Consider the following 21,745-nt stretch of genomic DNA (forward strand, 5'->3'; position numbering starts at 1 on the left):
GCTTAGTTATGCACATGGGTGTTAAATTAATGACAAATCAGGTTCTCAAGAGTGCAGCTAAAACAAAAAAGTTCAGCCAAATAGCATGTAAACAAATAAGGTTGCAGGCGACCAAAGAATACAGCGCTCTTTGTGTGTTCCATGGTTAAACTCAGGTCAAGAGTAGAGAACAGCTTCCTGTGTGATTTCATTACTGAATCGTCATCATTGCAAATTCTTTGTAAAACTTTAAATTGATATATTAATAAGCCTTGAAAGGCGCAGCTCGTTTGCAAATTTCAACAGTTATGTTTTAAAACAAATCTTAAAGGCTATATCAAATATCAAAGAGGCAATTTGTCTGCGTGTCCCATGTTTTCCTTACAGATGGACTGGATGTATAACGGAAAGGAGTAAATATGGCTGGAACAGATTGTTTCCACATGATGGTGAAGGGATCCCCGATAACACTGAGTGTACACAACATGTACAATGTGTGTGGTCAATCGAAGTACATGCTAGAGAGGTAGACCAAACAGAGCTGGAAGACATTTGGGTGCAGAATTCTTTATTGCATTATGAAGTCCAACCACAACACTGTGACCTCAAAGGAGGAGGCAATCAAACTGCTACACTAAAACTGTGTCGGACTGATATTTCATAAGACGTGCTGGCTTGATTTTGCTCTGTTTGCAAATCAACTGAAAAGGAATGGTTAAAACCTCTCACAATAAAAATCCAATGTATTTTCATTGAATGTTTTCACTGTGATGCAGCAAAATTGGGAAGGCTTTAGGTTTCTGAACAATGCTAGCCAGTGAAAAATGAATTTCATAGGGCAAGCAGATGTAAAGTACAACCATGAAACATACAAGGAACTTCAAACAAAGCCAGAAATATTCTTTTAAGAGCTACGGACCAACTAAGAGCATATACATTGCTTTTCTGGTGTTTTGCACAGACTTAAGTCTAGTACTGAGTAACCGCTGTATGACACAGACACGCCAAACAGAACATTCGGTCCAGTGTTAAGAATCATGAGACAAAGATAGCTATTAATCCTGCGTCAAACCCCAAACTGCAATAGTTAATATCAAACTCATTTTGAAGTGTTTTAATTCAATCCTGAATTTGAAAACAAGTTGCTCATCCAATTTAGTACTAGATGCCTCTCACGACATGTTTTGACACAGTCTTGAGCCTTAAGCTACTAATATTAATTAATCCAATCACAATTGCACTTTTAAATGGAAATGGAACCCCTAAATTAAGGGGAACCTGCCCTTCTCCAACATCGGAAAACGATCCAGAATCAGATTGTTTTTCTAAATTTTCAAAATTTCTGACAATTTTCCCTATCCTGGAAAATGATAAACAAGAAGTTGGAATTAAAATATTAAATCTGCTCTAAAGGTCATTCAAAGCTGACATGCATGGAATGCAATGACTCAAAATACAAATTCAATGTGTCACTGGGTGGATAGAAATAATGACAAGACAAATTCAGCAGCAGCTTGTCAGAAGACTCCACATCGGGAGGAAAGAATCAGAGGGAAGTTTAAGGAGAACGTGTTAACTAAGGAGAAATAATGGGATATAAAAGATTGAACAAGAGCTGAACTGAGGGGGAGATAACTGACAGGGGAATGACAGGGGAATATTCACCATGGACTCTTTTCTGGCGGGGTCAAATTTAAACATTTTGAAAAACAATATTCACAACTATTACCGAAGTTTGAAAATCTCATTATTGTACAGACCCACTCATACACGCCAGCAAATGACATACATTGTAGCCCATCTGCTCAGGAACCAATGACAGACAGCTTTCATATAGGAAAAGAAAACAGCTATGGCAAGAGTGATTAGTCAAAATAGCTATGGCAAGTGCTCGATTTAATCCATCTAAACGACATCTTGGATTTAACACAGAGTTAACACTCAGACCACATAAAAGGGAATTATACTGCAAACCCACAAGTAAGTGCCCTGAATGTAGGTCAGCGGGCCACATATTGATAAAACATACTGCTTTTTCAACCAAGTGAAGTACAAACAACCCCATTACTTGCCAACCCAAAGAATATTTCTCTTTGCGGTGCTTCACATCATTTTCACACCTAATGGCAGAGAAGGAGGCTACAATTTTGTGCTTTCTTTAAGTTTGCTTTCACAGTGCTCTTTGTCAAATGGACCAAATCAACTGACCAATATCATGTGGTTGCAACAGTCACTGGTCTATAGCAGTAATGCACCTTCCAGCTGGATTAGCATCCATCAATAAACACCAGAGCAGAAGATAATGTCTTCATGTACAAGACAGAACAAGGAATGGAAATCCCCTTCCATCGGCTTATTCAATGAGCCGGACCTACAGTTTTTTAACTGTAAGGCAACACTGTTCAAAGTGTGAGATTAAAACCCACTGCCACCATTCTTCCACTGAACATTTCGAATCCATCATTGTTTTTGTGAACAGTCACAAGAAACAGCGAAATAAAGTTGATAGACCATATTTAATTCGGAGCATTCATTCATCCACATTGTCTCATTTGACATATGTGGAGTGGGGCAAGAGCTCAACACATTATTTGTTTATCTTCCTGATGCCTACAATACAGTGGGTTATGGCCCGCTTCCTCTCTTTGGTCAATTTGCTTTCTGACCTAAAACAAATCATCCCAGAGTTCAATTGGAAGCTAACCTAGAACCACCTTTTCAAGCAGACCAGAATTTGTCTTTGTGTTTCTGCACCAGTCTGAGCATTCACACCCCTAACTTGATTATCTAAGGAAGCGCAACAGTTGTTTTTTTTTCAAGTGGACTAAACACCGCTAGGGTGAATGCAACCTGAGACTTCGAGTTTATGCAACCTCCCACATGTGTCTATGATGGATCTTAGTCAGCCAGGTCACAGGTCTTGTAAAAATCAAAATTGTAGCGGTTGGACTTGTTCTGCATTTTGAAGACGTTTTGTCTGTCATCTGAGAGGCTTCTTAAGGTCTGACAAACTGCGGGTAGTTTCCAGTATATGTTTGCTTGAAACGGTGGTTTACACTGATCTGGTTTGAATGTGGTTCATTTTGCTAATGCGTGAGCTGCTGGGAAAGAAAGGAAAGAAATATGGGTGGCTCACCTCAGTTGGGAGCGCAAAATTATAGCAAAGCTCACAATCACTCTGACCTTTCTGAGTTGGCATCTACCTTAATTTCTCATAATCAAAAGAAATGTGGGAATTCTGCAACAGTCAGGACTTTGGCAATAGTAGATTGCAGCACTATGGTGCACATCACTTGCTTTCCAATGAATTATCACAATTTCCAGTGGAAATGTAAAAATCTATGTCGATGGCGGTAGCCTTTAAATGACACAGCTAACAAAATCAATTAAACCTTCAGAATAGAACTTAACTAAATGACGTGACAATAAATATACCTTATAAGATAAAAATGCATTGCTGTTGATAAGTAATTATTGAATCCTGATAAAGTGAAAGATGCTGGATTTCAATCACCGGTTTCCATTTTTCTGCACATGCATAAACTGTAGCACAAGTCTCCCAAAGAAAGAGTGGACAGAAGCATTGGCAAGGTGTAATAATAGATGACAAGTGTACATATGTCTTTACTTGTGTATCATGATACGAGACAAAAAATTAGTGAGGGATTAAAAAAAACTTCAATACATTTCACTTCGCGGGCAAAAGAGACACGTATTGCTTCTTCAAGCAATCCGTCAAGCTTTGTGCACATATGCAAATCTGCAAATGCAAATCAGACTAGCATATAAGTGTATTTATCATTTATGCTTCAAAGAATAGCTTTTTTATTTTTTTTCTATAAGCAAGCTCAAGCACCATAAAGCAAAGCCAGTAAAAGGTGGTATGTGAAAACAGTTTTCAATGTGTACACTGTCAGTGATTTGAGTAAAAATCCTGTAATTCTGTGTGTGCTCTTTTTATGTACAGCCTCTTTGTGGACACTGATGAATGGAAGAAATTTTAGTGGTCATTTGAATGCGTACACCCCTGCATGTGCTCTACACAAGTCAGCCTGTCCCATACAGGTTGTCAAAGGGTGGGGGGGTTACCAGTCGCCTGGTTTGACACACACGCGCACACACTTCTTTTGACACCTACAAGCCTACAAGTATTGATGCTGATGAAACTTTCAGCAAAACTTAGTGCAGTCATTTCTGGAGGACATGGATGTACTCCACACATTAATGGAGCGCAGACTCGTGAACGTATAAACAGGACTACGACATGTCTGCATGGTCTGGACAATATACATATGTGTCTCAGAATAGGGGTTCAGCAATTGTAAATCCAATGGCGGCGCTTTTTCTGTATCCATTTCTTTTAGCAAAAACTTCAAACCATGGTATAAATAACCTGACAAAACCATAAATGAAAAACATTTAAAGACTTTTGATCTTTGATAATGTCCCTCTCACAAAGGGAAAAAAAAAATGCATCTTTCAAGCTGAGACCAGAGCAGACGGCCAAACTGGTCTATGTTTGGTGTACAATGTTAGCTTTAAATGTACAGTCTCAGACATAAATCAGAGGCTGCTACGAGTAAACACACATGTAATGGTTGCAATACGTCACAAGTCTGAAACTAGAATAAGCCAGACTGATCCTCATTGAACGACCGACAATTCTGGTTGCTCTCAGCATCCAAATTTCTCACACCTCTCCTCCTTTAAAGTAACAGGATAGATGGAGGATACCTCTGTGATCTGCACAGACTCACATTTCATTTCTCAGGTTTCGCATTCCTGGTATTCAGACTTAAGATCACTCTGGGCCCATTAAAAAGAATTCCCCATATGGATGAGAAACAGCAACTTCACCCAAACAGGCAGACGGATGGCCTTGAGGACAGTGCCAGTTAATATATGTTTATAATATTCAATTTTTTTATAACATACTTAGTGATAAACAATAGGAGACACCATTGACATTATGTGGCCTACATCTAGAGTGTGAAGCTCATTTTTATGACAGGCCAAAGTTTTGTGAATTGAAAAGCTAAAATTATTCAGCCTTGCCGTGAGTCTTTCAGAAATGTTTAAGTATGGTCAGCACTGGCCGAAGACGTAAGTGAGCTATGCAGTTGTTCCCTACAGCCTGCAGGGCTGAAGGGCCCTTTAGCCAAAAGAGAGCCCCCCCAAACTTATGCACCATTTTGTAAACTGGCTGATCACCTGCCCTTTTGAGCAAATATATCCACAATGAATACACTAATTTTGTTCTAGCAGAGGAAAGCCCTTATGATGGGCTGATAAACAAGCAATCATTCAACTTTTATTCACCACAACAAGAGGCAGCGCCCACCCACAATGCCCACCTCCAACTGTCATCTTTCCAGAAAGAAAAACAATCCTTAGAATCAGAAAAAGAGGAAAAACAACATCCTCGAGGCAATGCTATGCCATTTAATACTTCCCAGAGAATGAGGGCAGAGTGAAAATGCTTTTATTGTTTAATGTGATTCTTTTAGGAAGTTGTAAATGTGTGGTTGATTGCTATCTGCAGATGTATATTGCATCGGGCTCTGTCACCCAGTTAGCTATAAAAGAATTGTCGGGGCCATGACTGGGTCCCTCTATAAAATGGATTGGAAGGGGCCAGTCTGTGGTAGGATCCATTGGGACAAAATGTGTTCTCCTAATAGCATGGGCTAACTGAAGGACTGTAAGAACATTCAGAGGTATAAACAACACATCCTCAAAGTGACATGAGTGATGGAGACATGGACTAAGGCTGTGTGATTAGGTGACACCTAAGGCTATATAACCCAGTAAAGTCTGTTTGCGGTCAAAAAGAAAGCTACCATTAGCTAACTCTCGCTGTGTTGTAGTGTGTTTATGTCATAACAGGAGCTTGTGCTGTGGCATCTTCGGCTAATTTTCTATTCAGTGTGGATATTTACTAAAAACACTCATCGAGCAGTAGCATACTTGAAAGACAATGCTATATTGGACAATTTCTTTTGTTTTTGTTTTCTTTTTGTGTTCTGAACATAGTGCTTGTGGATTAGGATTTGAAAATGACAAATAATTAATTTAAAATCACCAAGAATTACAATTTAACTTGATATCAATTATCAAAAATGCATTTTGTGAATTATTATGTAATTAATATAACACTTGCAGCATGGAACCGACAGGGTTCAGATTTATGAGTAAAAACAGATCAAATCTTTATTTAGCTAAGTAAGAGAAAAATGTAAATTTACCTTATTACAAGATATTTATTCTGCCTGCTTGTATTGTTATCAATTTAAATCATTTCAAAAGTCATGAGATATAAAGACTCGAACGCCTAAAATGTTTACCATATTGCTATGCTTTCACCCAAGAAAACAAACTTAGATTTTATTTCAAAAATTGAAACCAAAAATGCATACAATTTAAAAAGTATATGCAATTATTTTACATTTAGTCTGCTTCACATATGAGAATGTAACCATTAAAGAATAGCAATTCACCATGATTTACAAATGGAAATGGGCAAGCCTTCTTGCTGGTCTTGGAAACTGATTTTAATGAATAGTTCAGTGTCTGGAGCCCCCAAGTTCTTTTGCACAGGGTCCCCAAAACAACATGATGCCCTAATGATGATTATCAACACCAGTTAAATTTAGCAAATTTCAGCATAAGGGATTCGTTGGAATGATATATTATCAGGTTCTTTGTATTTTCCTTGAGGTTAGCAGATTCATCAACAGACGCAGCAGGCACCAGGTAAGGCAGATCGAATAAATGATTATTATATTAAGGCATCAATTCGAGTAAAACGCACTACAGAGGACTTTCTCCTCTTAATGACACAAAATGGTATGATACGAAATGCGCACGTCGTGTTGAGACACCGTGGCATCTTAAAAATCCCACCCTTAAATCCCTAAGTCTTAATTTCAGTTTCAATTCAAAAATAACTCCTGATTATTATAAATGACTGTTGCGAAATGGAAGTCTGTCAATCGATAACTTACACACACGCAATGTTCGCTTAATAGAAAAATGTAGCGCGCAGTTTAATGTCGCTAAGAACTCAGTGTTGAAATAGGTAAATTACTTTAAGCTATCATTAACAAGGATAGAGAAAGTAAAATTATTAAGTCACCGCAGACATTTGGAGGTGCTTCAAGTGATAAGACATGCTACAGCCAAAGACCAACGTTACCTGGGTAGATTAGTAAAATTTAGCACAATATTACAGCTAATGCTAAGCTGATATTTGCTAGCAAGTGTCTGATGTTACTGTTGACCTCTCTCGTGTGTGCAGTCACACTCCCCAAGTTGTCACAATTGTCCGTGTCATATAAATGTAAATTCGAGGATTTATGTTGGTAGAAAATTAAACAATTACACATGCCACTACCCAGCTGTACAACTAGCAGATATTAGCCAGCTTGGTTAGCAGCTAACAGCGAAGGGGGATTTAAATTCGCTTACCTGTCAACCGCAGCTTTACTGGGCCATTTCTCCGAACTCCTTGGTTAGACATTCCCCGCTATGTTCCAGTTTGATGAAAATTAATGAAGTGTGTATTAACTGTGTCAATATGAGAGTTCTTCAAAACCGTATCCCCCAAATCAGCTCCTCTGCTAGCTTCGCGTTAGCTTGTAGCATCACCATAGCAAATCACGCTGGCTGTGTATGCAACAGAATGGTGACAAAATGACCACATTGCTGAAATATCACTCATCTCCTGAACTCCGTTCCTTGGCAAATGCAAATTGTTACATTCCCAAATACCGTTCATGCCGTGAACCAGGGGCAGCGATTTATATCAAGTGAAAGGTTTGCCCTCCATCCGGACAGCCGTGTGCTCTTAGTTGGTCGTGCTGAGAAGACTGTCGGCTGCTGCAAGCAAACGGGCGAGTCAGGGATTGATAGCAAAATACATCCGGCACACATTTTCAAAATAAAATGCACATCACTACTGTAACTGAGATCAAATATATTATTCCTAAATCATAGTCTTTGTATAAATCATAGCTTAAAAATTTATTTGAAACCATTTTTCCGGGGACAAAAGAATTCCTCAACCAAAACAGAATGGTTTCTTTTGGATTCAGGCATGCGGCATTGAAAGATAATCATATTTCAGATAAAAAGAAGTAAACAAAATGAGTCACTATTGGTTTACAACCAGTTTTGCCTCTTGTACAAAATTAAACATAACTGCAAATTTACAAACACAGTTTCAGAGGTACCATTTCTAGTTGCAGTGTGAATCGAGGCACAAAAAGCCCAATGCTGCCCTCAGCTGGAATGTCAGCAATGGGAGAAGAGGAGGTATCAAAAATAATCAAGAGTAAAATGGACATATGACTATTCAGTGCAGAATTGTCAGTGCTCAGCACTGCACAGATGCACTGCTGTCTGTAGATAGTATCTAGTGTCTATGCTTGGATGGTACTCTAAATGATTTTAAATTGCATCTGAATGTCAACAGATGTGATAGATTGGCAACTTCTCCAGGGTGAACCCTGACTTCTTGGCCTCTGTCATCTAGGTATGGCCCTTGCTCCCTACAATCCTATTCAGGAAAGATAAATAGTGGGTACAGAGTTAACAGACTCATTTTGTTTCTTAGATTATCAACACTTTGACAACTCTTAAATCATCAACAGAAAAACAGCACTGCATAGGGGTGCCCCTGTTGAATATATGAATTAGTCATACCCATTTTGAATAGTTTGGTTTGTTGAAAACGTATTTTTGGCTTTGAGGAGCGTTCTTCTGTGTAAAATGTAAGGCGATCTGTAACGATACAGGAGTGATGGCATTCTTAAATCCTTGAAACATGTAGACTCACAGCCAGTAAACATGCTACATAGTGGTAGCAAGTGATACCTTTTAAGAAAAGTTGCTTTTTTATTTATTTTACATCGGTGGTTAAACCTGAATATTTTCAAATGTGCTGAAAATATTGTATTTTCATATCCATACAGAAGACAAATTCTGTTGCATGAATACAATTTACTTATAAAATTAACTTTGAAACATGAGGGTTTTGGTGCTGTTATGTACAAAGGTGAAAGGTCTAAAACAGTTTAAAAATATCAGCTTATAAATTTTGCTTCAAATTTACAAACAGCAATTTGGATGTGTTAAAAATGGTAAGAGCTCTGGTTTTCAGGGATTTGGAAGGTAAATCTGTTTGTTGCGGCCTCAGGAACAATAGACAGATCTTCATTCTGAGGGATGAGATGGAAATAAAATCTTTAAATATTGTCACATGAAACGAACAAAATAATCAGATGGACTTCAAGGTACTTTTAAATGGTTCGATCAAAACTTGAGATTTCTGTGAGGCCCTTCAGAAGGGCGTCCTATTATTACAACTCACCTCTTCAGAAAAAAATTTGTCAATAATGTTGAATGATGCCTTAAAGACAGCTTCACTGCCATGAGACTGCAGTGCTTCAATTTTGTCTAAACCACCCAACTCCTCAATCATTAGGCGTAGTTGTTCAGTTTCACCAGTTTTGTTTGCCACCTGTTGAGAAAAGGAGGAAAAAGTTAAGTTCCAATGTGTCCATACCTTAATCATATTCACTGGTGATTGAACTATTGCATATTGAAACAATAAAATAATATATCATATATAATTAATCTCACCTGCTACTGTTTGGTATTACTTACTGACTGTTTTTGCACTAAACTATACAGATAAGACTGCTGCTATTCTCTACATTCAAATTCAAATTACATATATTTATAAATTTCAGGTTTTTGTGCTGTGAAATCTCTGTCGTCCTTTCACCTCATCACCTCACCAGTTGATTGTATTTGCATACACTTTGTAGTTTAATGTTTATTCTATCTTTATTGTGCACTTTACTGTTGATGTGCACTCTTTTATTTTGTTAATTTTGTGTCATTGAGGGAACATGAGAAGCATCTTCTTGTTTCCTCTGTATGTCTAGAACATGTGGAGAAACTGACAATAAAGCTGACTTTGACTTTGATATAAAATTTTACATTACACCTCCCCATCTCTAAAAATTATTTGTAAGTAGGGAACAACAGCAGTTATCGGTTTGTGGACACAATTGGCCAACATGAACCAAAAATGCACCTAAAATTGGTTGAGGGGAGTATATGCTTGCAGATATATTCACTTGTATCTCAAATGTCAAACTATTATTTAATTAAAATTGAAACACAAAACATTACTAATAACTGTAGAAACCTTTTTCTGGTGGATGCAAAGGTCAATAAGCAAGAAATGGCAAGATTTTAAATGTTTTGATCCCCCATAAAACAGAACAACTGTGAGAAACTCTGATAAAAGGCTACCAACACGACTAAATGTAGAGCTGGTCTAACTTTATACCTGTAAAATATTATCAATTGCATCCAAGATAACCAGGACGATCTTATTGTCTTTGCCTGTAAGTAGGTTGAGTAGAGGGCCCAGGACGTTACAATGCATCAGGTAGGCAATCTGCTCCTCGGTTCCACCACTAGTATAATTAGTGATGGCCCACACTGCCTCTTTCTGGGTCTTATAGTCTCCCTAAAAGGGAAATAAATAATTTTGGACAACAAAACATTCAGACAGAATAAGAAAAAGCTCAGGATACCATAAATGATCATTCATGTACATTTTATATCAAGAAAGATTAAGCGATTTGTAAATTTTGTGATTGTGAATGGAAAAAGAAGGTGTTGATTCTAGGGAGGTGTGAAAATGAATAAATGAATACCACGCTGCAAAATTATGTTTTGACAACCATGTCTAAAATTCCTTATTCTGTGCTTAGGATAATTGATTGTAAATTGTCCTGCACATCTGGAGAATTTAAATGTACGCATGGCGGTTAGGTATAAGAAACACACAAGATAATGCAGGACAATCCACCCTGATATCTATTTTAACTTGGCGCATTTGGAACACACGCACGCACGCATGCACGCACACACGCACGCACGCACGCACGCACACACGCACACACACACACATGCACACACACACACACACACACACCGCTCCCCCATAACACTTAACGCCATGCACTAACAAAAACATCCATACCAGGTCATCACTTCCTAAATACCAACTCTATCCTAATCAAATTCCAGACTCATTACCATCTCATGTCACCACACTGTCACTATTTGCTGATCATTGCACAAACTATCTTTGCACTACTTAACTGACAACTTTACTCATTTGGAATCTTAATCACTGAACTACATTGCGCTCTGCACTTTGTATTTTGTATTGTGTATAATGACTATTGTGTATAATGACTTTATCAGTCTTTGTTTACCATCATGTCAATACAAAGTGAAACTATAAACCACAGACAAATTCTGTGAACGTGTGAACGTACTTGGCCTATAAAGCTGATTCTAAGCAGATAAATCTGATTATAAATTTCAGCCATTTATATTTTTCAATCTGACCTCTTGGAGGATCTCCACCAGGATGGGAATCAGCCCAGCGCTGATAACTTCCTGGATCTGGCAAGTCTTGCCAGCAGTAATGTTGGACACTGCCCAGGCTGCTTCTTTTTGAATGTTGGATTTGTAATGCTGCAACAGCAAAGGGAACTTTGCCAAGGCACCTGCATTGAGCACGCTTTGGGTCTGGTCATCTGTCCCAGTCACTATATTCCCCAGGCACCGCAGTGATGCAGTCTGTGACAGTCAAAATGTCCATTCAGTTACTTCACAAATAATAAGGTAACAATAATATAGAGGGCAGTAATCAGGTAATCGAGTTCCAGTAGCAGTTGCGGAAATTGTGGTGTTAATTTTTTTTTTTTTTTTTTAAAAAACAGCTTTCATTTCATTCTATACATGTCAAAAATAAATTACAACTTGATCAGAGATGAAGCCAGCTCATGTGACAAATGCAGAAAGTGTATTACATGTAAGAATTTAACTCCCACATATTATGTGAAAGTTAAATATGTAACAAACTGCATTTCTTTTTAAATGGACATAACGAACATTAAGTAAAACAAGTCATTATTTACCACAATGGAAAGCGAGGAACAGGTTAGTAGCTGGACTAGGCGAGGCACAGGCCCAGCCTGCACTACAACTTCTATCCTCTCATTGGAGCCGTCAGTCAGGTAGGATAAAGCCCAGCATGTGTCGGCCAAGACCTCCTTGTCATCATGATGGAGAAGGCGCATAAGCGCTGGAAGCAGCTGTTGCACCGCTGCCAAAGGGGGTGCTGGGTCTTTGTTCCGACACAGGTTAGAGAGCGTCCAGGTGATGTTCCGTATGTAGCTTGACTGCAACGGGATGGTGAGTCCATTATTGTTAAAAAGCATCCCCATTTTTCAATTTCACAGAATAGCTGAATAGGGAAATTTTTAACTTGGGCTGCAGATAAGGGGTCACTTTTTTATGTGATACACAGAGAGGAACTATCTCCTGCTGTCTTCATTTCTAAATTGTAAATGGCCACGGTAATGTAAAATTTGAATTAAGGAACATTCTAATTAGATGAAGTTTAAAACAAACGCTAAATTACACCTGTTGCTGAATCACTTTTTAAACACTGAATTGCGGATTTTGACCAGCCAAGAAATAGTGATTTCTTTTACTGTCATATACATACAGTTGAATAAAAAAAAAAGGATTTCCGCAGCAGCCAGACAGGCCATGACTAAAAAGTCATAAACTTGCGGTGAAACTTGTGGATTTCACTTGATGCAAATAACAGTCAAAATGGCCAAGGTTGCATTGCTAAGGTCCACATGCAAAATTCTAAATCTTGTATTAGCAGCCTACAAAAGATTAACATAAAATGACAGAATTATCACCCTTGTTGACACATTTCAACTGGGATGAGATATTTTCCCTGAGTTATTAATTTAGCTTTGGTCCACTATTAAAAAGTTAAAAAGTTATTAAGACTTCTTCTTCTTTCAGCTTTTCCCTTCAGGGGTTGCCATAGCAAATCAACCCTCTCCATCTAACCCTATTCTCTGTATTCTCCTCTCTCACACCATCTAACTTCATATCCTCTCTCACTACATCCATAAATCTTCTCTTTGGTCTTCCACGAGACCTGCTGCCTGGCAGCTCCAATTCCAGCATCTGTCTACCAATATATTCACTATCCCTCCTCTGTACATGGCCAAACTATCTCAGTCTGGCTTCTCTGACCTTCTCTCCAAAACATCTAATATGTGCTGTTCCGATGATAGACTCATTTCTCCTACCCATCCTAGTCACTCCCAAAGAGAACCTTAGCATCTTTATCTCTGCGACCTCTAGCTCTGCCTCCTGTCTTTTCATCATTGTAACTATTTCTAGTCCATACAGCATCGCAGGTCTCACCACTGTGATGTACACTTTTCCTTTCATTCTGGCCTTTAGTCTTCTATCGCATACACTTTTCTCTGCCCATTCTAACCTGCTTGAACCCGTCTCTTCACCTCTTTTCCACACTCTCCGTTGGTCTGGACTGTTGACCCCATGTACCTGAAATCCTCCAACTTCTTGATCTCCACACCCTGTAACCTCCCCGTTCCAGCTGAGTTCCTCTCATTCGCACGCATATAGTCTGTCTTGCTGCGACTAACTTTCATTCCTCTCCTTTCCAGAGCATAGCTCCACCTCTCTAGATTTTCCTCATCTTCTTCTCTGCTCTCACTACAAATCACAATGTCATCTACAAACACCATTGTCCATGGAGATTCCTGTCTCCATGGACCATGATCTCATCCTTCATCTGTCAGCCTGTCCATCACCACTGCAAACAAGAAGGGGCTCAGAGCTGATACCTGGTGGAGTCCCACCTCCCACCTCCACATCTCTGTTACCCCTACAGCACACCACACCACTGTCTCAGAGCTAGCATACATGTTCTGCACCAGTCTAACATACTTCTCTGCCACTCCAGATTTCCTCATACAATACCAGAATTCCTCTCTTGGCACCCTGTCATACACTTTTTCTAGGTCTACAAAACACAATGCAGGTACTTCTGGCCCTCTCTGTACTTTTCTATTTGCATTCTCAAAGCAAATACTGCATCTGTAGTACTCTTTCTAGGCATGAAGCCATACTGTTGTTCACAAATGCTGACTTCTGCTCTCAGTCTAGTTTCCACTTCTCTTTCCCATAACTTCATTGTATGGCTCATCCCTCTATAGTTGCCACAATTCTGCACATCCTCCTTATTCTTAAAAATGGGCACAATCACACTTTGTCTCCATTCTTCTGGCATCTTCTCCCTCTCTAAGATCTCGGTTAAATAATCTGGCCAAAAACTCCACCGCTGCCTCTCCTTGACACCTCCACACCTCCACAGGTATATCATCAGGACCCACTGCCTTTAAACTATCCATCTTCTTCAGTGCCTTCCCCACTTCACTTTATTAATCTCTGCTACTTTGTTGTCTACAATAGTCACCTCTTCTACCCTTGCCTCTCTTTCATTTTCCACATTCATCAGCTTTTCAAAGTGCTCTGTTCATCGTCACATCACTCTTCTAGCATCTGTCAATACATTTGCCTCTCTGTCCTTAATCACCCGGACCTGTTGTACATCCTTTCCATCTTTATCTCTCTGTTTCGCCAACCTGTATAGATCATTCTCACCCTCCTTACTATCCAACCGAGCATACAAGTCATCATAAGCCCTTTGTTTTGCCTTTGCTACCTCTATCTTTACCTTATGTTGTATCTCCCTATACTCATGTGTTCTCTTCAGTCCCCTCAGTATCCCACTTCAATAGCTGTTGTTGTCCAATCATCTGAAAGCTCTCCCTAATCACCCAGAGCCTTTCTCAAGTCCTCCCTGAAAACCATACAACACTCCTCCCTTTTCTAGCTTCCACCACTTTGTCCTCTGCTCTGCCTTTGTCCTCTTAATCTTCGTTGTCACCAAGGTCATTCTACAAACCAGCATGCTATGCTGTTTGGCTAGACTCTCACCTAAAACGACTTTGCAGCCACTGATATCTTTCAGGTTACCTCGTCTATACAAGATGTAGTCTACCTGCGTGCTCCTACCCCCGCTCTTATAAGTTACCCTATGTTCCTGTCTTCTCTGGAAAAAAAGGTTCACAAGGGCCATTGCCATCCTTTTTGCAAAATCTACCACCACCTGTCCCTCTGCATTCCTATGCTGTATACCAAATCTGCCAATCACTTCTTCATCCCCTCTATTGCCTGCACCAACATGCCCATTGAAGTCCGCTCCAATTACCACTCTCTCATCTCTGGAGATATTCTGCATCACTTAGAAAAGTTATTAAGACAAACACAAGAAAACAGAAACAATTCCACTAAAACCAATACGGAGCAAAATGTGAATATCTGGCTACAGAAATTGTTTGACCTCGGTATCTGCACTTTGTTAATTATAGAAATTTACAAACAGGAAAACAAAAAGTAGCTATGTCTGGGACAGGGAGAGGTGAAGTCACAGCTGCCTTTATATTCGGCTGTACTAAAAATTGTGGATGAAAGTCACTGTTTTGGATAAAAAAATTCTCTCTGCCTTTGCGATGTAAAAATGCTTAAAAAGCTTACTGTCAACAAAGATAGCTCTGGTGTTTCCAATAATGCAAGCAGTGGCTGGAGACCCCCATGTTTGATCACAAGGTCTCTGTAGGTGGATCCATCCCCTAAGTTGGGGAATAAACATACATTTATAGTTTAATGATTTCATGGGGTAGAAAGAGTAGGAAGTAAGTAGGTTACAATCAAACATTTTAGAGTATTTAGATATATATTGGAAGTACATTTGCAACTGTTCTATTCAAAAACTGTTTTTGTTATAGATAACCAAATACATCATATGATAACAACATTACATTTTAAGGTGCTTTACATGACACTCAGAAAGCCACCGTATAATGAATATTCAGTACCTGCAATGTTACCAAGGGCCCAGATGGCTTGCTCACTAATGTTCAAGTGGGGAGATGAGATCAGATTGATGAAGGCTGGAATGGCGCCTCCCTTCACAACAGCGCTGGTCTGAACTGAGGTGCCTGATGCAATATTAGTTAGGGCCCAAGCTGCCTCATACTGGATAGGAGGGCATTCTGACAGCGCAAGAAATCTTATAAACTGTGGGATGAGGCCCGCAGCAATGATGGAGTCAATAGGTGGTTGCTCTCCTCGCGATAGCAGCTTTCTGTACATTACAGTGGGAATCAGGGGATGTCCGGTTAATTGTAAAGGCAAAGTAAAATCCTGAAAAGAACAATATCATTTTTGCAATGAACCCTACCTTGCTGCCTGTGTGGCCTGTAGTTGGTGTTCTGGGTTCTCGCTGTTTACATATGTTACAATGTCATCCACAGACCACAGGCGTGAATGCTATGGATATAAAAACGAGGAATTTAGGAGCCCGCTTTAAAGGTTGGTGTAAAGAAATTTTAACAAATAAACAGCGCTGACACCTCTTGACATTTATTATATGAAAAGGACAACGCAGACTATCATGCTGCCTAAAATCTTCATGTCTTCCCTCAGCCGCAGGGAATCTTCAATCTTTGTAGTTACAGTTAACAGTTAAGACAGTTCATATTTTGTTGTATTTCTTGTTCTTCCTCCTTTCTACTGTTATCTATTGCTGTTATGTTTTTTACTTGAAACTCTGGCACAATTTCCTTCGGGATTAATAAAGTTGTTCTCATCTCATCTCATCTCATCTCAAATATATTTGGTGGATAACTAACAACTAATTATCAACACTGACAGAAGCTCTTCAATGTAAGTGGAAGCACTGATGACGTGACAAAACCAATACTTATGAGGAAAACATCCAAAACAACTTATCACACTTTTGGCAACTGAGTGGACACACAGGATGCCTACCTATATCATTATCAGTAAGATGTTAAAGTTTAATATGATATTCTCTCATGTAAAGGATTAGGTGAACTTGAAGTGAAAATGTTCGAGCTGGAAATGTGCTTAGTATTGCAGACAAGATCTGTAAGGAGTACATGTCTGTGAACAACAACTCAAGGCTTGCTATCTGTTACCTGCGCCTCTAGATCGTTGTCTTGGAAAGAGGTAACCTCGTCCTCGAAACTCTGGACGTTCCTTCTCTTCTGGATCTGATCGTCCTTTTTAGCTTTTCTGAGCTCCACGTTGACCTCCGCTCTGCGACGCCTCAGCTCCTGAGAAGATGACAGAATAAAATAAAAACCTTGGGTAAAGCTAGAGTATTGCGGTAAACGTGGGTAATGGCGATGGGAGCTTACGTTGACATCTTTCCCTTTGTTTTTAAATTGGCTGAGTCGATCTTCACGGAAGCTCGGGGCTGACATTCCTGACCGCTGAAGAAGTCAAATCCAGAATAAACGAATCCTGTCGAGAAATGGGAGTTTGAAGCTAGAGCTAAAAAACAAAAACAAAAAAAATAGCTAGACGAAAACCGGACACATGACCGTAGGCTACTTCTTGTTAGTTTCACATTTCCTAGCTAGCTGCCAGCAGTTAGCAAGCTAACAGTTAATTTGTTGTTTCTCCACGAGCGAGGCCGGTTATCAACCACCATGCGACCAACACCAGCAAAACCCTCTAAAATCCATCTAGCCATGCTACAACCGCAAGTATACCGCTGAAATTGTCTGTGGAGGTTCTCAGTCATCCAGGTCACGGTGAATTCTTTTCTAAATCTTCTTGTCTTGGAAACTGGACTCGACTTTCTTCACCCCTCATCCGAGAGGCTTCTTCGGTTTAAGAAGCCTTTCGGTTTCTTGCCTTCATGAGGCTTCTCGGATGAGGGTTGAAGAAATTCAAGTCCAGTTGCCAAGACAAGTATATTTCAACAATAATTCGCCGCTGAAAGTGTTACAGAAAATCCGTTTAGAACACATTTCACATCAAAGCTTAGACTACATGCTTACCAGCGCTTTTGCCTCCTTTTCCCTTTGCAACTGCCGTGACGTCATTCGCAGTGACCGTTTTTTGTGACTTTTGATTGGTCATTTAGTGAAACAAGCCCCGCCCACCTGTCAAACGACCCGAAAACGCGTCAACAACACAGTCGTTGTCAAGGCAACGGCCTGACCTCTGTCACATCTGTTTCTCACGTCTTCTGTCGCTTCCTTTGAGCTGACATGTAGAATTCTTGTGATACTGCAACGTTTTCTACGGACAGCACATGTGGGAGTGTACAATGACATAAGAATGTAACTCACTGGATGTTCAAGAAGAAGAGGAAGAGGGAGAAACCGTCCTAGTATTGTGTTTTAGCACTTACCAACTTCACCCCATTGGATCTAGTTATTTGATACAAAGTTCAACTACAGCTTCCTATTTCCATCTCCTTTCCACTACTTGGCTGCAGTACCTATTTGGGGGCAGTGGGCAATGGTTTCTCTAGGTCCAAACTCAGCAGAACATATGTAATCTACTTCAAATTGATTCTCTTACCACTCTCAAGCTCACTCTTACAGCTTGGACTTGTTTAGCACACTAGTTTGCCAACATGGGGCTTCACCTCCGTTATCTGTCCTTGGCCAGATAACTAGATATTGTCCTCTACACACCCTTCCTCATGACATTTTACACTTTTTACACGAAATGACATTGGTAAGAGATTAAAAAGTGAAAAATGATTCATAATCTAAGTGTACTATTTTCCCCTCATTGTCAATGACAACCTTTCCATTGGACATAGGTGTCAAACTCTGGCCCGCGGGCCAAATTTGGCCCGCACTGTAATTATATTTGGCCCGCAATATTTGCTTGGAGCTTCAAACTCCCATTTCTTAACAGGATTCGTTTATTCTGGATTTGATATTTCAATAAATATCAATGTTGGCCTACGACTTTGTCCCAGTTTTGAATTTTGGCCCACTGTGTATTTGAGTTTGACACCCCTGCCATAGCAGATCATGTTACATTTCCCAAAGAACTCTGCATCAACTCATCTTTGATAACTTGAGTTTTTCTGATTTCAATGTGACATATAGAGGCCATTTAAAAAAATGAATTGAGATATGCAAAATTGAGGCGATTATACAGGAATAAAGTTGATGACCCATACAATGAACTTGTGGGAAAGAGTAGTCTGAGAGCAGAAGTGACCATTTGTGAATAGCAGTAGCCTTGAAAGAGTACTATATATGCAACATTTGCTTTAAATGGTGATAAAAAAAAGCACAGAGAACATCATAGGGAGCTACACTGGGTCTTTGCAGATCGGGAAAAAGCATACGGAAGGGTGCCGTGAGGAACTATGGTACTGTAAGAGGAAGTCTGGAGTGGCATAGAAGCATGTTAGACAGTTACAGGACATGTATGTCAGCTGTGAGACGGTGTTGAGGTGTGTGATAAAGAAGTTCAAGGTGGGAGTGGAGCGACATTATTGGTCAGCTCGAAGCCCCTTGTGGGGATGGACAGGCCGACAGATGAGGTTAGTCAGGAATCTCCACGGATTATGATGCTCGCAGATGACATTGTGAGCTGCAGTGAGAGCAGCGAAGAGGAGGAGGCATGTCCTTGAAAGGAGATGAATCAAGGTTAGCTGCGGCAAGACGGAAGAAATGGAGGATTTTAAGTAGGCTTCTTTGGGTCAGTTGTCCAGGGCAATGGAGAGTGTGGAAAAGAGGTGAAGAAATCAATTCAAGCAGGTTGGAAAGGATGGAGAAAAGTGTCAGGGGTACTTTGTGATAAAAAGGAATCAGCCAGAAGTAAAGGAAATTTGTACAAGATAGTGTTGACCCAAGCGAAGCTGTATGGTTTAGAAGCAGTGGCACTGAGGAAAGGACAAGAGGCAGAGTCAGAGGTTGCAGAGATGAAGACGTCGGATATAGAGAATAAGGTTTGATGGAGGAGGTTGATTTGCTGTGGCGACCCCTGAAGAGAGCAGCCGATGTGAAAAGAAGACGCGCTCCTTCTCTGAATCCATACTGATAGGAGCCCTCGTGTTTTTCCCCTCAATGTGTTCATGAAAGTAATACACAAACTTCATCTTTGCCAGCTGGAGTGTTTTCTGTTTTCCCAGTTTGACTCTCCCTTTCTGAAGGGAACATCTACTCAATGTCTCTGTTCTCAGCCTTTCTATATAATGGACTGCTCAAATCACACCTCATCCATCTTGCTTGCTGAATCAAAAAAAATCAATTAAAACTTTTGTCTACAATTGGTGGAGAACTGTCTGATGAGAGGTGAAATGTCTTCAAGGGAAGAAAATCTGTTGCTATAATAAGAAGATTATAGCAAGAATTTCTCAATTATTCCTTAAGAATAAGAATAAGAATAAGAATAAGAATAAGAATAAGAATAAGAATAAGAATAAGAATAAGAATAAGAATAACTTTATTTATCCCGAAAGAAATTGTTGTGCCAGTTTCAAGTTAAACATAACAATAATAAATAATGGTAGGAAATTGTATAAACAGTAAAAAAAAAAAAAAGAAGGTACTTTTACACTCATTTTGCACCATGTTTTGACCATTATTAGCTTTATACGGTAAATTAATTGCCTAATTTCACATTGTTACGACTTCCCTGAACCCATATTTCTCATATTTCTACTGTGCCACCATTTATCCGCCTTGCTCTAGAAGAACTTTTGACAAAGGCAAAAGTCTTTTTTCAGCAGCCGGTAATATTTGTTATTTATTTTAATTTTTTTCCATTTTTTTTTCCATTGAATCCAGTCAGATTTGGCCATCTGTTCGATCACTGAGACGGTCACACTCACACACACTCACACACGCCCACTTTCCTTGGTTTCTCATTGGCTCGTTGAATGACACTCCCAAAAACGCACCAGGTAACTTTAGCCTCTGCGGCCTAAAAAAAGAAAAGTACGTAACTCAAATCAGCCTGTCAAAGTCTCGCGAGATTACACGGTCTCTTCCTGCTTTGATTGACGAGTGTGAAACAACCGTCGAACTGTGGACAACATTTATACGCACGACACACGGAAACGCCAAAATATACGTTTCACGTGGATTTTAATGTCCTTTATAAATACCTTTTTTCCATCTTCACCACGTAATGACCCAGTGGCCTAATGGATAAGGCATCAGCCTCCGGAGCTGGGGATTGTGGGTTCGAGTCCCATCTGGGTCGTATTTAGTTTCATTTTACAAACAACCAATCGCTTTCGTGTCTCAATCTGCGGGAATAAATCTTTAAAAGCGTAAGAAATCTCGTAAAAAATCAACTACACCCTCTAATGATTATTGTTTATTAATTCCCGTATCTATCCGTATCAAGTCGTTGAGTAAAAATAACACAACCCTCGGAATGGACATTTAAAAGTGTGAATAGTTCTCAACGTGTGGTGTAAACAAATAACGGCGTGAAAATTAATTTTATTATTATTATCATCATCATTATTATTATTATTATTATTATTATCAATGCGCATTTTTAATTCAGCGTTGATCCGCTAGGGTGTAGCAGAGATTAACTCCAGCTTGGTGTGGTCGTTTTGTGTTGTGGTGGGTTTAGAAAATTTAAATGAAATTCAATTAAAAAATAAAAATTAAAAAAAAGGCCAAATCACAGTATATGCTCAGTTGTTATGTAGATTAGGATTTAGGAAAATCTAAACAACTGCATTTAAAGCACTTTCCATAAATTTCTTTAGATTGCTGTGATTACTCATGGCAGCTAAAACTGAAATAATTACACATATTTTAAAGTTATCAAATATGTTTCTAAATAGAAGATACCCTTTTAGTACTCTGACTCAATTTGATATCTCCTGGTCAAACCACAGGGAAAAAAAAGCATTTTAACAGCCACCAAAATGGCTATTTTAATGTTAAAATTAAACTAATTT

The 21,745-nt window shown here is 39.3% G+C and overlaps 2 protein-coding genes and 1 non-coding gene across 7 annotated transcripts in view; 1 reads left to right on the forward strand and 2 right to left on the reverse strand.

Moving 5' to 3' along the window:
• Positions 1-7,836, reverse strand: part of LOC147228088 (E3 ubiquitin-protein ligase SMURF2-like) — a 69,470-nt gene extending 61,634 nt beyond the window's left edge. For 2 of the 4 annotated variants that reach the window (XM_086156306.1, XM_086156303.1), the window contains exon 1: positions 7,447-7,806. In XM_086156306.1, coding sequence (XP_086012432.1) covers positions 7,447-7,498 — 52 coding nt within the window. In that variant the 5' untranslated portion in view covers positions 7,499-7,806. Of the gene's footprint in view, positions 1-7,446 lie in introns of all 4 variants that reach the window. The other 2 variants (XM_086156305.1, XM_086156307.1) reach the window with 2 other exon arrangements.
• A 1,014-nt stretch (positions 7,837-8,850) lies between these two features.
• LOC147228089 (importin subunit alpha-1-like) lies at positions 8,851-17,900 on the reverse strand. Of its 2 annotated transcripts, none has more exons than XM_086156308.1 (11): positions 17,847-17,900; positions 17,199-17,304; positions 16,977-17,114; positions 16,217-16,305; positions 15,852-16,120; positions 15,511-15,605; positions 11,991-12,254; positions 11,416-11,649; positions 10,340-10,522; positions 9,350-9,499; positions 8,851-9,197 (listed from the first exon to the last, which is right to left on the reverse strand). In XM_086156308.1, the coding sequence occupies exons 2-11, from the start codon at positions 17,262-17,264 to the stop codon at positions 9,111-9,113; spliced, it is 1,575 nt and encodes a 524-aa protein (XP_086012434.1). In that variant the 5' UTR covers positions 17,265-17,304; positions 17,847-17,900; the 3' UTR covers positions 8,851-9,110. The 2 variants fall into 2 exon arrangements, with proteins under 2 accessions (XP_086012434.1, XP_086012435.1); XM_086156309.1 differs by lacking the exon at positions 17,847-17,900 and adding an exon at positions 17,556-17,686.
• A 3,054-nt stretch (positions 17,901-20,954) lies between these two features.
• Positions 20,955-21,027, forward strand: trnar-ccg (transfer RNA arginine (anticodon CCG)). Its single transcript has one exon. It is a non-coding gene; the product is annotated as a tRNA-Arg (tRNA).
• Positions 21,028-21,745: the final 718 nt, after the last annotated feature.

Source organism: Fistularia commersonii, chromosome 12 (assembly GCF_037954325.1).
Source record: "Fistularia commersonii isolate RoL2024-O1a breed Wild chromosome 12, RoL_Fcom_v1.0, whole genome shotgun sequence".
Lineage (NCBI taxonomy): Eukaryota > Metazoa > Chordata > Actinopteri > Syngnathiformes > Fistulariidae > Fistularia > Fistularia commersonii.

What these genes read in the sequence shown, in the direction of transcription:
- LOC147228089 (XM_086156308.1), bottom strand. Translation starts at nt 17,264, where the DNA reads ATGTCAGCCCCGAGCTTCCGTGAAGATCGACTCAGCCAATTTAAAAAC. An exon ending in GGCCCTTGGTAACATTGCAG is followed by an intron (nt 15,606 to 15,851) that starts GTACTGAATATT and finishes TCCCCAACTTAG; the next exon opens with GGGATGGATCCACCTACAGA. An exon ending in CAATTGATAATATTTTACAG is followed by an intron (nt 9,500 to 10,339) that starts GTATAAAGTTAG and finishes TTTTCTCAACAG; the next exon opens with GTGGCAAACAAAACTGGTGA.